This window comes from Vipera ursinii (genome assembly GCF_947247035.1).
Source record: "Vipera ursinii genome assembly, chromosome: 5".
Taxonomy (NCBI): Eukaryota; Metazoa; Chordata; class Lepidosauria; order Squamata; family Viperidae; genus Vipera; species Vipera ursinii.
Window position 1 is genome coordinate 37194981 of NC_139518.1, and position 15714 is coordinate 37210694.

General features: G+C 36.3%; 1 protein-coding gene across 4 annotated transcripts in view; it reads right to left on the reverse strand.

The window, feature by feature from the left end:
* Nucleotides 1-15714, reverse strand: part of HDLBP (high density lipoprotein binding protein) — a 64986-nt gene that overhangs the window by 6810 nt on the left and 42462 nt on the right. For all 4 annotated transcript variants that reach the window (XM_083363606.1, XM_083363607.1, XM_083363609.1 and 1 more), the window contains exons 12-23: nt 15144-15283; nt 14015-14119; nt 13434-13547; nt 12191-12277; nt 11885-12016; nt 9458-9676; nt 8274-8495; nt 7942-8160; nt 7200-7338; nt 4235-4389; nt 2669-2773; nt 1963-2097 (exon numbers count right to left, since the gene is read on the reverse strand). In XM_083363606.1, the coding sequence (XP_083219732.1) occupies nt 1963-2097; nt 2669-2773; nt 4235-4389; nt 7200-7338; nt 7942-8160; nt 8274-8495; nt 9458-9676; nt 11885-12016; nt 12191-12277; nt 13434-13547; nt 14015-14119; nt 15144-15283 (1772 nt within the window). The remainder of the gene's footprint in view (nt 1-1962; nt 2098-2668; nt 2774-4234; nt 4390-7199; nt 7339-7941; nt 8161-8273; nt 8496-9457; nt 9677-11884; nt 12017-12190; nt 12278-13433; nt 13548-14014; nt 14120-15143; nt 15284-15714) is intronic.

A 15714-nucleotide genomic window follows, 5' to 3' on the forward strand; every position in this document is an offset into this window, starting at 1 on the left:
ATCCTCAAAACACTTATAAGAATCTGATAATCTACCTAGTCTAGGCATCTTTCCTAGTTTAATCTCTTTTATATCTTCAGAAACTTCCCTTATTGTTATAGGTCCATTCACAATCTGTCTCTGTTCCTCTGTAATCCTTGGTAAATTTTGATTCTTTATATATTCATCTATTTTCTTCAGAGAGATATCGCTTTCTTTATACAAGTTGGAATAATATTGATAAAAAGAGTTTTGTACAGCCATGTTGCCAATTAATACAGTATCTTCTTTTTGTAATTTCAATATCTCATTCTTTTCCATTTATTTTTGTAATTTATATGCCAATTTATTTGGTTAGTATGCAAATTCATTTTTTTGCTTTACATAGTTCATTTTATATCCATTTCTCTTATTGCTGCTACTATTATTCTTACAGATTGTCATTGGAAACAAAATATGTATCTTCTGTGGAAATTTTGGTTCATCTTTTCTCTTTATCTCATCCAAAATAGCATGTTTTCTCTTGACTCTTCTTTTTGAGTTCACTATTATATCGTACAAATTAACATCTAATAAAAGATTTACTTGCATTCCAAACTGTTCTTAAAACAGTACCGTGATCTAAATTATTTTTTAAAAAATTATTTTGTTTTTACAATCCTCCACCTTTGCTTCTTTCTATAGCAGTACTTCATTTCAAAGGTAAAGGTTCCCCCGCACATGCGTGCTAGTCATTTCTGACTCTAGGGGGCGGTGCTCATCTCCGTTTCAAAGCCGAAGAGCCAGCGCTTGTCCGAGGACGTCTCTGTGGTCATGTGGCCGGCATGACTAGACGCCAAAGGCGCACGGAACGCTGTTACCTTCCCACCGTAGTGGTCCCTATTTTTCTACTTGCATTTTTACGTGCTTTCGAACTGCTAGGTTGGCAGAAGCTGGGATGAGTAACAGGCGCTCACTCTGTTACGCGGCACTGGGGATTTGACCTGCCAAACTGCCGACCTTCTGATTGACAAGCTCAGCGTCCTAACCCACTGAGCCGTGTCCCTTGAGTACTTCATTTAGCATCCATCTAAAAGAAGTAGATTTTCTTTTACAAACCAAACTCACATAATTATGATCCAAAAAAGTGATAAACCTTCAGAACCCTCAGAAACCTTAGAAGCCGAATTATTTCATGATGAAATCCAAATAATATCTATTCTTGAGCAGGATCTATGTTTTTGAGAAAAATAGGTGTACTTTCTTGAACTGCCATTTTTATGTATCCATGTAACAACCAACTCTAAATTTTCCATCAAATTAAAACAATCTTTTGGTAATTTGCCTTAAGTAATTTTAATATTTTTCTCAGACATTCTCTGGAGATGTGGGCAGACCACTCCATTCCAATATCCCATCTGCTACCAGATTGAACTACTGTCTTAAAATTTCAGTCTTGGCAGGTAAACCAGATAGGAAACATATCCAGATAAGCTAAATCTATTTTCTGTAAAGCAACATTAACAGAATCTTTCAAGTCTGAAAGTATCATTTTCACATCATCTTCTTTATAGCTTAAAAAAACACTAGAGAAGGTTCCTCCTGAGGCCCTGCCCATTTTGGATCTACTGGGTATTTGATCTCTTATCTAACCATTTGCTAGGAAGCATCTCTCTCCCCCCCTGCATCTCCCAAGGTCTTTCCTACATATCATTACATAAGGCTCCTGCAAAGCTTTTTCTCTACAGAAACATCCTCTGTGTTTGTGTGTGTGTGTATGTGTGTGTGTATATATATATATATATATATATATATATATATATATATATATATATATATATATATAATATACAGTATGTATGTATGTATGTATGTAATATATATATATATATATATATATATATATATATATATATATATATATATATATATATATAAGCATTTTTACTAATAGTTATTTGGAGGACATTGATAAAAGCACTATAATTATTGTCCAATACATACCCGATCTTCTTGCTCAGCTTGCAGTTCCTTCACTCTCTCTAAAAGTCTGGCTTTGGCACGATCAAGATTAGCAGCAAGCCCACTTATAGAGATGATGTCAGATTGAAGCTCAGGAGCAGGAACTTGGATGTTTACCTAACAAATGCAGATAAGGAATTTATATCTTATCATAAATGAGCATTTTACAGTGTTCTTGACCTTCAAAAATGTTATTATCCAATGACATTTGGATCTGCCAAGCTCTTGAGTAAACACAATACTATTAAACATTAGACAACCCAGACTCTCTGGGTCACTGTTTCAGAGATATTTCCTTACCAGATTTCTCAATGCCTTCAACAATTCAGGGAGAAACTCAGAGCTGTATCTGCCTTCAAAGTTAAACTATATAGTACAATCAAACATCAAAAGCTTTGGAAAAAATGGCTTACAATTGGGCTTTGCATTTATGACTGTCACAGAATCCCTGCAGTCACATGATCAAAATTTAGGCAGGTATTTATGATGCTTGCAGCATCCAGGGTCATGTGATCACCACCGACAACCTTCCCAAGGGGCTTGACAAAATCAGTGCTGGAAATCAGATTCACTTAATGACTGAGGCCAAAAAGGTTGTAAAACTGGGTGTGGCTCACTTAACTCCACTGCCTAGTGACTTAGTTCCAATCCTGATTGTGGTCATAAGTCAAGGAATACCTATACTCACCTCAAATTCATCCATCATTTTCCGGATTCCAACACCCTTCTGACCAATGATAAAACGATGAAGGTCAAAGGGAACTTCTACTTCAATTGTAACTGGGACCAAAGCCTGCAAATGAACATGAAAATCTTATCAAATAAGTAAGTTATTACAGAAAGGCTTTGTCACAGCACATGAATTAAACCAGCAATTAAAAGGCTAAAAAGGGGGAAATAAAATAATTTATATAATATAATCACCACGCTGTATAGCTGGCATATATCTAGGGATTTCAAACCTTTTTTAACTTTGTAAAAGAAACTACAATGGTACATGCAGTATCTGCTACAAACAGCATAATTTCCTTTAGGAAATCTGAATATATTTAATTTAATATTTGGGCAATCAGAGGGAGATTGGCAGAGCCATGGGGAAGAGTTAAACAAGGCATCAAAGTCTTTAGGTAGCCACAAAAGAATGAAGTCCATGACCCTTATCTAATTCCAACCAGGTGCTGTTAGTTGAGAAGATTCCTGTGCATAGGCTTTCAGCAATAAATCAATCAGTTGATTTGATCCTTCGTGTGTGGACCTGGTTTTTTCTGCTTGACAATAAAAGCTTCTAATAACATTAACATCCTACCCAGTTTATGGTAAAGATGAATGAAAAATGACATTAAGTGTTCACTGGAGCTGGGAAGCTAATAAATTTAAATAAATAAAATGAAATGAATAAAACTTCATATAAAAGGTAACATTTCCCTGTCCAGTTGTGTCCAATTCTAGGCCACAGTGCTCATCTCCATTTCTTGGCCGAGGGAGCCAGCGTTGTCTTATACTCAGCCAAAAAAATATACTTAGCAGATATAGAGAGAAAAAGATTCCTAACATGTTTTCTAGATAGGCATTCACCTTATTGTATAAAGGTAAGACTTTTAAAACAATTACTTCTTCTACTTCAATTTATATAGAGATGCCTTTTCCATGGCAAGTCTGCTTTAATCAGAAGCTGGAAACTGCTTCTACCTTACTTCTTTTGATAATTTTGATAAATATATTTTTCTTTTGTCCCCTTTGGAATTTCTTTGTTTTAAAACCATTCAAAGTTTCTCTCCCTAGTTGAGAGAAACTTGGGGAGTATCTTTATGCCTACATGACAGAAAATTTCTCTCCCATTAAACCACTGATTCTATGTCTGGCAAGTAGCCTGTGCATATCTAAGATTCTGGCTTGACCTTCACAACAGAACAGTTTGCCCGATCACTGCTGCTTAATTCAAACCATAAAACATCAAATAAATACTGAAAGAAACATTGGTATCTGGGGTATCAAATGCTTTTACTCCATAATGTAAGTCACAACTCATTAGAATTCATTTTACTACACTTTTCATTTAATTTACTATTCTGTTTCTGCAAGTGGTTAATGCACATAACATACTGTATCTCCAGAAAACACAACATCTTGTGCAATAGCCCCTCGAGATTTAATATGAAGATCACTTTACAGTGCTTATAAACAAAACTGATTATACTTCTGTGTTTAGTTATGACAGGTCTCTAAGAAAACACAGATATCCAATCTCACTTACCTGGAGGGCCTCTTTTGCTGCCTCACATTTCTCTCGACGACCAGAGATTATGATAGTATCACATTTCTTTGGGGAGCCAGGATCTATTTCTTTGTATTCTTTCCCTTCATTATTCTCTTTGTCATTCTCATGTGCTACCACATCTGCAGCAGAAGCTGTGTTTATAGGAATAAGAAAAGTAACTTAGTTACTATAGATAGAACACTAAAAATATTTATTAGAACCTCCCTTCTTCTAATTTAAATCCACGATTTAATATTCTACTCTTGCTATTCCATATTGTCTCGTAATTCAAGCTATTAGCCTGAGATCCCATTGAGATAGTTTACATATTCCCAGATGTTCTGGGAAATAAATGGAAAGTCATCACAAGCAGTAGAGAAGTTGGATTTTATCTCATCAGCTCTAATTAACAACCTGCATTCTTAAAGGGATGTGAAAATGAATTAATTAGCCTTTTTTTTTTCAGGAGACCGTAGACAGCAGTCTTCACAAGATTTAGTGATATGGGTAAGGAGGAAAGTAATGTGATAACCTGCACAAAGTGCAAGCTTATCTTGTGGAGGAGAAAGTGGATGACCTGGATGCATGTCTGGCAACTCTGAGACTAATCAAGGAAGATAAGAAATTCTAGACAAAGCAGGAGGATGTTTGCAAAACAATCAGGGGAAGAAGAGACTGCTACAAAGAAAAGACAGTATCTATTGGAGAAAGGTTAGCAGCTTTTAACCTTGAGGACCAAGAGAACAAGGAGACTCTTGCTAGAGTTGTGCAATTACTTTCACTATTCAATAAAAAAAGTTAGAAGAAAAAGTGCAGGTCAAAACAATCAAGGAAGAGGAAAGAAAACTTAGTTGCTTTCAGTGAATTCAAGTTAATAGGCCAGATGTACATTTCAGGGTACTAAGTAAATTGGCAGCTGCTATCACAGAATTATTAACTCTTTGATAACACCTGGAGTATAGAGAAAATACCTGATGATGGAGGAAAGCTAACATCCTAATATTTTTTTTAAAAGGAAAAAGACCCAAGAAATTATAGACCAATCAGCTTAGGATAAAATCCTAAAAAAAATAATAATCAAAGAAGTGGTTTTAATACTTTTAGAAAGGAACAAGATAATCACTGGAAGCTAGCATCGGTTTGCTCAAAGACTAGGGTTGTTGTTGTTTTACAAACTGATTAGATTGGTGGATTAAGGAAGATCTGTGGATATACAGTATGGCATTTGATAAAGTTGACTACAGCCTCCTTCTTAATAAAATGGAACAATGTGCGCTGGATGGACCTACCACTAGATGGATTCAGTTTCCTGAACCCAATGCAGGGCCCTTAATGGATCTGTCTAAATGAGAAGAGGTATGCAATGAGGCACATCACAATTGTCTCCTGTTCCCAGTGTTCTTCAATATTTTTTTATAAATGACTTTGATGAGGAGACAAATGAATCTCAATACATCTGAAGATGGCAGTAAGCTGGGACAGTTGCTGACTCTCAGAATCAGGGTCCAAAAGGACCTTGTTAATACTTAATCATTAGGCCTCTTTAATAAAAGTGATTTAGTGATGAGAAATGTAGGATTCTGTGCTTTTCGTATGTTTGTCTTCAAGTCAATGTTGAGTCCTGGTGACTGCCTAGACAAGTTCCTGCAGTTTTCTTGGCTAAGGCTGAGAGAAAGTCACTGGTCCAAGGTCACCAAATTGGTTTTGTGCCTCAGTGGGACTAGAACTCAGACTCTTGGTTTCTAGCCTGGTCAGTAGTATAGGTACAAGATAAGTGGTATTTAACTCAGAGTATTATTTGTGAAAAAGATCTGGGTGCATTGTAGACTGCACATTAAATACGTAAGAGACAGCAGGCTGCTCAAAGAATCAATGCCATCCTGGCTGAATTAATTGAAGTATAATGCCAAATCACACAAAGTAATAATACCACTTTCTATTGAATAGGTCAGACCACACCCAGAACGTTGTGTCCAGTTTTTGTCATAATAAAAATAAATTAAGGAAGAGGAAAAAGTGTAGAGAAGAGCAACAAAATTAGTGAGTCGCTTGTAACCTAATCCTACAAAGAACAGTTAAAGAAATCCTAAATCATTTAGGATTTGCTCAATTTAAAGGGAAAAAAACTAAGAGGAGGCATGACAGCTGCCTTTCAATATCCATTCTCTTGGATTTCTCTATATATTTTTAACATACAACTTCCCAAACCTTATTATAACTTGAAGTATTGCTATTTGCTGATCCAAACGTCTTTTTCTTTAAGCAGTGCATTGGGTTTGTCTTTGCTTCCTACGCATGGTTTGCTGTTTTCAGAAAAGAATATAAAAATACCAGGTCTTGTCTGCAGAATCATCTTCATACATTTTATTTTCTATTTCTTGCATTATCTATTTTGAGAGATTTCTAGTGACCTACCTCTTAAATTCTACTGCCGAATTCCTATTAATTCAGCTATCTATTCTGCAAGCACCCTCTTCTTTAATACAAGAATAAGCAATTCAAGTCTGTCAGGTTTTGACTGTCAAAACCTGCCTCATTTTATTCACATCCTATGCATACGTAATAAAGTTAATTCCTGGCAAACAACATCAATACATACATAATAGATTGCAATGTGCAACAGAAGGCCAGCATTTTATGAAGCAAAGAAGAACTGAAGGTTTGCAACATCATTTCTACTTAGGATAACCAGTTATTCCAGTTCTTCAGCTCTTTAGACAATAATACTGTTTTTAAGCCACCCCCTGATAACACATGGAATTATATTTATACTGATAAAAATCTAAGAATTATAATTTTGCTGCCAACTTCCATGTAATCAATATCCATCCATCAATCATCTATCAGTTATCCATCCATCCATCCATCCATCTTTTAAAAATGTTACTGTTATTGGATTATAGGATCATAGTGATCAGTGTCCCAAAGATATTCCTTCTAAGTAACTTGCGAGTTACTGTACCTGTACTTTCCTCTCGGTCTGGAAATTTGATCTGAACACCATAGTCACGAGTAATCTGTTGGATCCTAGAACCTTTAGGGCCCATAATGGAACGATGGTATTTCTGAAGAATAGTGCATTCTATTGTCACCTGGGCTTCCTATGAAAGAAAGTCTTACAATATGATTTACAGCTTAAGTTATCCCTCTGAAAATATAATTCCAAGGAGAGCATAGGAAAATCCTGAAAATGCATATGTGGCTGTGAAAGGAGCCAATGATATAAACCAAGCTAGACCTATTACCTCTGCTTGTTATTTGTCTTTTGGTATAAATACCTGTGTGTTTTTATCGACTTAATACATTCTATCTTCCTTTTACAAGTTTTAAAGAAGCAAAGACAACACTAATTCACAAAGATGTACTTTTTGTAAAACTAATACTTTATTACCAAGATTTAGAAACACATGCAGAATGACAACAGGAATTAGCAGAATCACTAACAGGGCTGAAATCACTAAAGAACATGGGATGTCTCCAAGGTTAAAAAAAAAGTAGTCTGAAAAATAGTTCTTCCCCCAATCACATGTATATATATCTTACACATTTATGTAAGAATTTGAAATGCTATCACTTAGGCATGAAGAAAAGCTAAAATGAACCCAGCTTCTTTCTTCTGTAACAATAACATAAACTAAGGGTATAAGAAACAAGGATCATACATTGTCTTTATTCTCTGTGATCCATTAAAGATGGATACTTACCAAATCATCGATGATTTCAAGGATACGTTTCTTTGCTGCTTCCACACAATCCTTTGCTCCTTTAAGAGTGACTTTGTCACTTTGTGTACCAGGTCGTGGGAAACTGACCATCACACCTCCATACTCCTCTGCAATGATCCTCAGTACCTGCCCTTTCCGAATGACGAAGTACCGGTGATGCTTTGGATCCACAGTCATAGAATCTTCAACTACATTATCCTATGGACACATAAGACATGTAATTGCCATATGTAACAACAATGTTTTTAAACCCATGTCAATGTGGAAATGTAATTACTATATAAATAAGAAAATTAGGATGGGATCCTTACCAGGTTCTTAATGAGTACCTCCAGCTCTTTCTGGGCTTCCTTGACAGCTTCTTCTGTTCCCATGATAGTAATGAGTTCCTGATCTTTGTCCTCTGAAGTAGGAAAGATAATCCGAGCCCCAGTGTTATCCCGCACCTTGCGAATATTGCCACCACCTTTTCCAATCAGGAACTTATGATATTCTGGTTTGGCCCGCAAGTCCACAGTATAACTCTTGGTTTGCTACATGGAAGAAAGAAATGGAAGCTATTTGTTCAAATCCCCTTTCTTTTTGCAAAAAAGAAAAAAGAAATGAACATGCCTACATATTTGTGAAGATTAACTGATCTGAGTAAAGCTAAAAGTCTTACATTAGAATATTCAGGGGAAACATCTACAAGAATAGTGCTATATACAAGAAAAGTCAAATTAAACTATGTCTATAAATCATGTGAAAATTAAATTATGTTTCCATTGTTTCATTTGCCCTGAGTGGATTTCTTTGGACTTTCAAAACATTCATGCACTCGAACCATAGGAGGCCACATCGTAAGTATATGTATGCATTATCAGTTTTCAAAGAAACACAACTATCGTGGAACACAAAAAGTTGCTAGTGATCCATGTGATTCAATACTGTCTATACTTGGACAGGTAGCAAGACTCTGGATTTTTCTGTTTATTAGCTATAAAATGTAGATGCTTTCCCTGTGAAGCATAATCTCTACTGAGTTTCAGCTTTTCTTAAGTGATTGAGACTAAACTGAACTTGGATCAGGAAAACCTGCTTAGCTGTGAACCTCAGTTTATTTATGACCTTGGGTAAAGTACTTTCTTTCAACCTAATGTACTCTGTCCTTTCGGTTTATTCAACAATGAAAAATGGTAGAATAATCTTAGGGAAGAATGGGGACAAGCAAAAATGCAGACATCTGAAACCTAGTAGGGAAGGAGTAAGGCAACCATTCTCAGATGATTTACAGCTTTGATCCATTATAAAAAAGGCTGTGTCTGCTTTTGACACATTATTTCAAGCAATGAAGACTTATGTCGTAGCCAATCAGAAGATAATAACTTCCAGTCGGTGAGGCAGGCAACATAAGGTATATTTGGTTCAGGCTTTAAAACAAATAAATCAAGTCATATTCTATAAAGAGAGAGAGAACGTATATGTGTATCTATTTTTTCCAAATTCATATTATCACCTTTTCTTCAGCCAATTGTAGGAGTTGTTTCTTCGCCTTTTCAACATCCTGAGCAGGGCCCCTGATAGTGACTGTATCACTACCTGAGCCTTCAGTGGGGAAGTGAATATGAACGCCACCGCATTCTTCCATGATGGAGCGGATAAAACGGCCTTTGGCACCAATGAGTGAGTTGTGTAGCTTAGAAGGAATGGAGACTTCCACCTCTGTGATATTAGCCTAGGAAGAGAAATATTTTTAAAAATCTCATTCATACATAAAAATGTTTGGAAAGCACAGAGAGTACCTTCCCTCTGAGAATGAACTTAGGAAGTTTCTAATTTATTTTTGCTCAGAACTGATGGTGAATGAGATATGAGACAAAATGTGACTAACAATCCTGAACTGTATCAGGCAGCATTACCATCATTTCTACTTTGTGTCAATTCTACTAGATTGTCCTTTTCACAATAAAATGGAATAACACCACCTAAAGAACAGGAAGATAAAACATATACTGAAATTTTCAAATTCATACTGATCTTTAATTAAATTTAATTTAGTGTTCAGTTCACTGTATAACGAGCATACAGATAGTTCTCGGTTAATGACAATTTATTCAGTGACAATTCCAAATTACAATAGTGCTTAATGAGTGCTGGTAACTACTGGTCCTTGAGGTTCTGGTGGTCCCAGCATCTCCATGACCACACAATCACGATCTGGGTGGTTGGCAACCAGTTCACACTTAAGACAGTTGTAGCATTCTGAGGGTACATGATTGCAAACTGTGATCTTCCCTGTTGGCTTCCACAAACAATGTCAATGGGAAAGCCAGAAGGGTATATTGCAAATTGCTCAGGTAATTCTCTACCACTCGCACATCCTTCACGAGCCCCTCTGGGCTTGTGTGGCTCCTCACAGGCCACACACACACCTTCCATGAGGCTTGCTGTGCCCACACTCTGCTCCTTGGCCACTCATACACTCTTCTTAGTTACTTACACACCCTCGTGCACCCTTTCCAACTCAACAGTTGTGATTGTGCCATGACTTCCTGCTACTCAGCACTCTTGTGCACCCTCTCCCACCCAGCAGAAGCCACCTGAGCCGCACTGTGCTCACACCATGCCTCCTCGGCCTCCTGTGCACCCCTTTATTCCTTCTTCTACCCAGCAATAGCCATTTACTGCAAATCTGCTTGTCAGCTGCCTGGGACTTGCAACTTTCTGCTGGTTTCCCCACTGATTCTGGCTGGCCGTCGTAGCTGAAGGACTACCTATCTGTTTTGATCTTTTTCCAACTGCCTATAAATACGTAGGGGAAAAAACCTAGAGCACTGCTAAAGGAGAGTATTTGTAGCTCAGGACCGAAATGAGGAATCCTTGGTGCTCTCTTGAGCTTGGTTGTTCTCTTGGAGAGATTTCATTACCCAAACTAGGTATCATCATCAGCACTAGTGGGGAGTGAGGTTTGCTCTCAAGACTGCCAAAGGTTTTGATGAAAACTCTTTAATTTCACAGCATGTGGACAGAGTTAACCATAGTTTAAATTGGGAAACTGTGACCATTGAGACCAAGCCAAGTCCAAAAACGCTAGATAATTCCTGGAAGCCTGGTACTCTGACAAATTGGCCATCAATAGTCATATAGACATAAACATCATCTACATACTGTGCAAAAGAGAAAATCAATAAGCCAAAAAGGGAGCAAAAAGACCAAAACACCTCCCCACTAGCAATTAACACCCAGATTAGCATGGATTAACACCAAGATTAACACCAGACCAACAATCAAGAAATAAACAATACTCCAGTCAAGGAACTGCCAAACAAGCTGACAGTAAACAGCCCAACCAAAGAACCACCAAGACCACTCCGACCAACACTGACAAGGCACGCATGGCATAAAAGAGCCAAGGTTACCTACCCCTGCACTGGAATAAAAACGGAGAGCAAACCCCACTCCTACTAGCACTGATGATGTTATCTAGTCTGAAACATCTGCAAGAAAACAACCGAGCTCAGAGAGCACCAAGGACCCCTCAGAACCTAGAGAAAGAAGATAACTGAAATTCACTGCTTCAAAAACTCATTAAAAATATGTTTGCTTTCTCCCACAACCCATCATTTGTTTATGGAACCTCCATAAAAAACATAGCCTTGTATAAGCTGGATACTTTAGAAGTGGGGGAAGTCTTGGGAGGCTTAGAGTAGATGGGCCTGGGCCTGCACTAGGCCTCCAAGGGCCTCCCCCACCTCAAGGCATCCCATGCTCCTCTTAATGGCCTGCATGTCTGTTTAACAATTGTACTGGGAAGAGCAGGAATAGGTGTCATTAAGTGAGACACTTCACTCAATGGCAATTGTGACATGCGACCATAAAGGGACAGACACTGATAAGTCAAGTACTACCTACAACCATATCCCTTAACCCTTGTTTCTCTTACCAGTTCTTTCTGGATGGAGAGAATCCTATGGCGAGCAGCTTCACAATTGGCTCGTTTTCCTGTGATGACAATTGTTTCCGAGTTACTGTTCTCTGCTGGTAGATCTATCTTAGTGTTGCATTCTTCACGGATCTACAGTGAATGTTTAAAAAAAGGTGAGAGGACAAGCATAGTTTATTTTCTAAGCAAAATAATGCCCTTTTTTTGCTGTAAAAGTGACACATTATCACTATCAGTAGGAGATAGTATCAATGCTCTGGAGCAATGAAAAGTCTATAATTTCAAGAAAAATTCAAGTAATCTTACCTTTTTAATATTTGTACCTCCTTTGCCAATGATGTTCTTGTGGAATTGTTTGAAGATGGGAACAGAAATAGAATAGCTATTCTCAACCTTTTAAGAAAGAAAGGTTAGGATCAATAAATCAGAGACGCAGAGAAATATCAACAAATACCATTCCATTTGTATTGCATGTGATTGTTACAATTCTCATTAATTATCCTTAAACAAAATCAATAAAATTTTAAAATAATTATTAGAAATCAGTAGCAATGAACTTAAAAAGAATATTAAGTAACACAAGGCAAATTCAGCAAAAGTTTATTTTTGCACATTTACTGGACGTACTAGACAATTTTAAAATGGGTGAGGTGATAAAAAAACTCATACGAGTTTGTTCTACTATTGCCCCATTTTGATTTGATATCCATATGTTTGTTGATATGATGTTTCAAAAAATCAGTATGATTAAAAATATGAATGCACTTTTAAATCCTATTAGAAAAACTTGGAAATGCATCAGTATATGGAAATATCAAACATGGAAGGGGCAAAAAATACCATTTTTCAAGGTTGAAAAGATAGGATGAATCCAGATATAAAATATTTTTTTATTCACAAGCTGTCTCTCTTCTGATGTAATACTAAAGTCTGATCATTATTGCTTTGTGTGTCAAAAATTAATCATGTGCTCAAAAATTAGAATGAACCACTTCTTACATGTTTCGGGGAAGGGCTGTTTCTTTCTTTCCTCTCTTTTTTCCTTTTTATTTTTTGTGAAGGAATGAAGGATTCATAATCATAAATAGGACTGAAGAAAAAAATTATTTTTTCTTTTACTAAAATGCACTAATAGCAGAATCAGGATAGTTAAAGAAATCACGTCTTCATAGTTAAAGCACACCCTAGGTTCCATATAGTATGTTGTGTAGCAAATTGGCCTAGATGATTTTAAAAGGGAATTGGACATATTCATGGAGTATACAGCTATCAATAGCTATTAGCCCTTAGAATGAAATGTAAACTCGTTTTAAGTTAGGTACAATAGAAATTATAATTTTGTAAATATCAGTTGCATTTTATATTTCATGCTTCCTGGTTATGTGGTTGATCAGCTTAATAATTTGTTCCCAAACATATGAATAAATCTAAGACACTAATATTATAAAATATAGCAAAGTATCTCCAATTATTTAAAAAATATTGATTTCTTAAGGTTAGCCACAATTCTGACGCAATTACAGAGGGGGAAAATGTAAATATCACCTACCAAATCTGCCACCATTTTCTGCATGTATTTTGTGCATTTTTCCACCTCATTCTTGGGTCCTCTAAATTGGACAATATCACTCTTGTGTGATGGATCTGGGAAGTTGATAATAACCTGCAAGAAAGCTCAATTTAAATGTTTTAGTTGTAAAGACAACTGCATTTGTTTATTCATTTGTGACACCAGAGACTATTTCTGAATTGTGGAATCCATGTTACCCTGTTTTTCTGTGGCTCTTCTAGCTATGTGCTGTTTTATTGCTATAAACGACATCACTCAGATCTGCTGGATTAAGACTGGATGTAAAGGAAGCAGTATGAAAAAAGGTGTAAAAAATTTGAATAATCTATTCAGCCTATGGGCTGAATAATAGGCATGTCAGGGATGATGGTTTCTACCACTATTACAGAACCTTATAGAACCAAGTCATCAGTAACAATTCAAGTATTTATTTACATACATATTTGTATATGCATATGCATATACATTTTTTAAAAAAACTATTGTGTATAATTTATGGGTATATTTTTTTAATAAAATCAATATTTATATATAAACACACATGTGTATAATTATGGTACCTCTGGAAATTTATCCCGGGTGTCCCGAATCCTTTCACCTTTCTGTCCAATAATAGTTCTATGAAATTTCTGATCAATGATCAAGTCCTTTGTGCGTTCATTTTCCTAGGAGGTGGTGATAGAAAAATATTCTGTATGAGTAATACTACTGAAGAAAATACATATCATCGACTATTCCTAAAATACAGTCTATTTGACCTATCAATTAATCAAAACACAGTAAACCCCTGGGTTAACAGAACCTTATTTTGCAAACTTTAAATATAACTAGATAACCCATGACCCACTGGGTCATTGTTTCAGATATTTTCTTACTAGATTCTTAACGCCTTCAACAATGGCAGTTTCTAATATATTAGAAAAATTCTTTAAAAATCTGGGAAATATTTAGAGATGTATCTGCCTTGAAAGTAGCACATAATGAACTATATAGCACAGTCAAACATGAGGAGTTGACCATAGGAAATATTTTATGACATTTTATATTAGGTCACAAAATGCTCCATGATCATTTTTGTCATAAAATGTTGTGTAAAATTTGCTAAATTTCAATTCCACGGGAGTCATGGGCTCTGGATTTTGAATTGTAAATTAGCACATTTGAGGCACTTTGGTTGGAAAAGTATTGCCCTGTGGTACACTGTTTTGCCCAGGTTACAGACATGAGAATTTTAGTAGTATATAGGTGTCATTTCAATCGAGAGTATCTGTTTAATCAGAGTATTAAAATAAGGGACACCATGATTTAATGGAAATCCCTCCCCAATCAGTGAAACTGAGGCTTCACTATACCTTGTTTAGACAATTTACACTTTCATAACACCTTATTATTATTCAGGTACAGAATGTATGGCTAAGATTACACAATGCGCTTTTGCCCTCTGAATTTATCCACTTTTGAGTACTAATACTACAATAAATCCCAAAATAACCAAAATAATCCTTCCCCCCACAAAAATAAATCAAAGTTAACAAAGAACAGTTAGCTTGTATGTGAACACAGTTACTAGGGATCATCTGACCTAGTTAAGCATGCCATATCAATGTGCGTACTAAAGACTCGCAAAAATCTTCAATAATAATGAACTTTCTCTTCCTTCTCATCACAGCCTCTCCTCCCATGACTCACCATACGTGATGCAAGATCCAACAGCTCTCTCTTGGCCTCTTGAACTCCCTGGGGGTCTCCTTCTATTCTGATGAGATTGCTTTTCTCATTGTCTGGAGGGATCCGCACAGATACTTTATACTGATCCTTAATTCTGTTGACTGCAAATTAAACAAAGCTAATAGCACCATTTTGTATTGCAAAAATGCTACACCCAAGATTTCTGAGTTTTAGAACAAGGGATGTTTAAGGGTTACTGTTGTCCTAAGGCAGGGGTAGGCAACTTTGGCTCTTTTATGACTCGTGGACTTCAACTCCCAGAATTCCTGAGCCAGCTGTGCTGGCTCATGAATTCTGGGAGTTGAGGTCCACGAGTCATAAAAGAGCCAAGGTTGCCTACCCCAGTCCTAAGGCAATTTTCATAGAGAATAACATAGCAGAATTTGAAGTTTAATGTTTAATCAACATAGAGGTTTTTAAAGAATACTGGAAAAGTACTGTCTATGTAAAAGAAAATAACTGAGAAGGAAGAGAAAAGAAAGACGTTTCTAAAATATCTTTTTCCAAAATGTGTTTATTCTCCATATCAAAT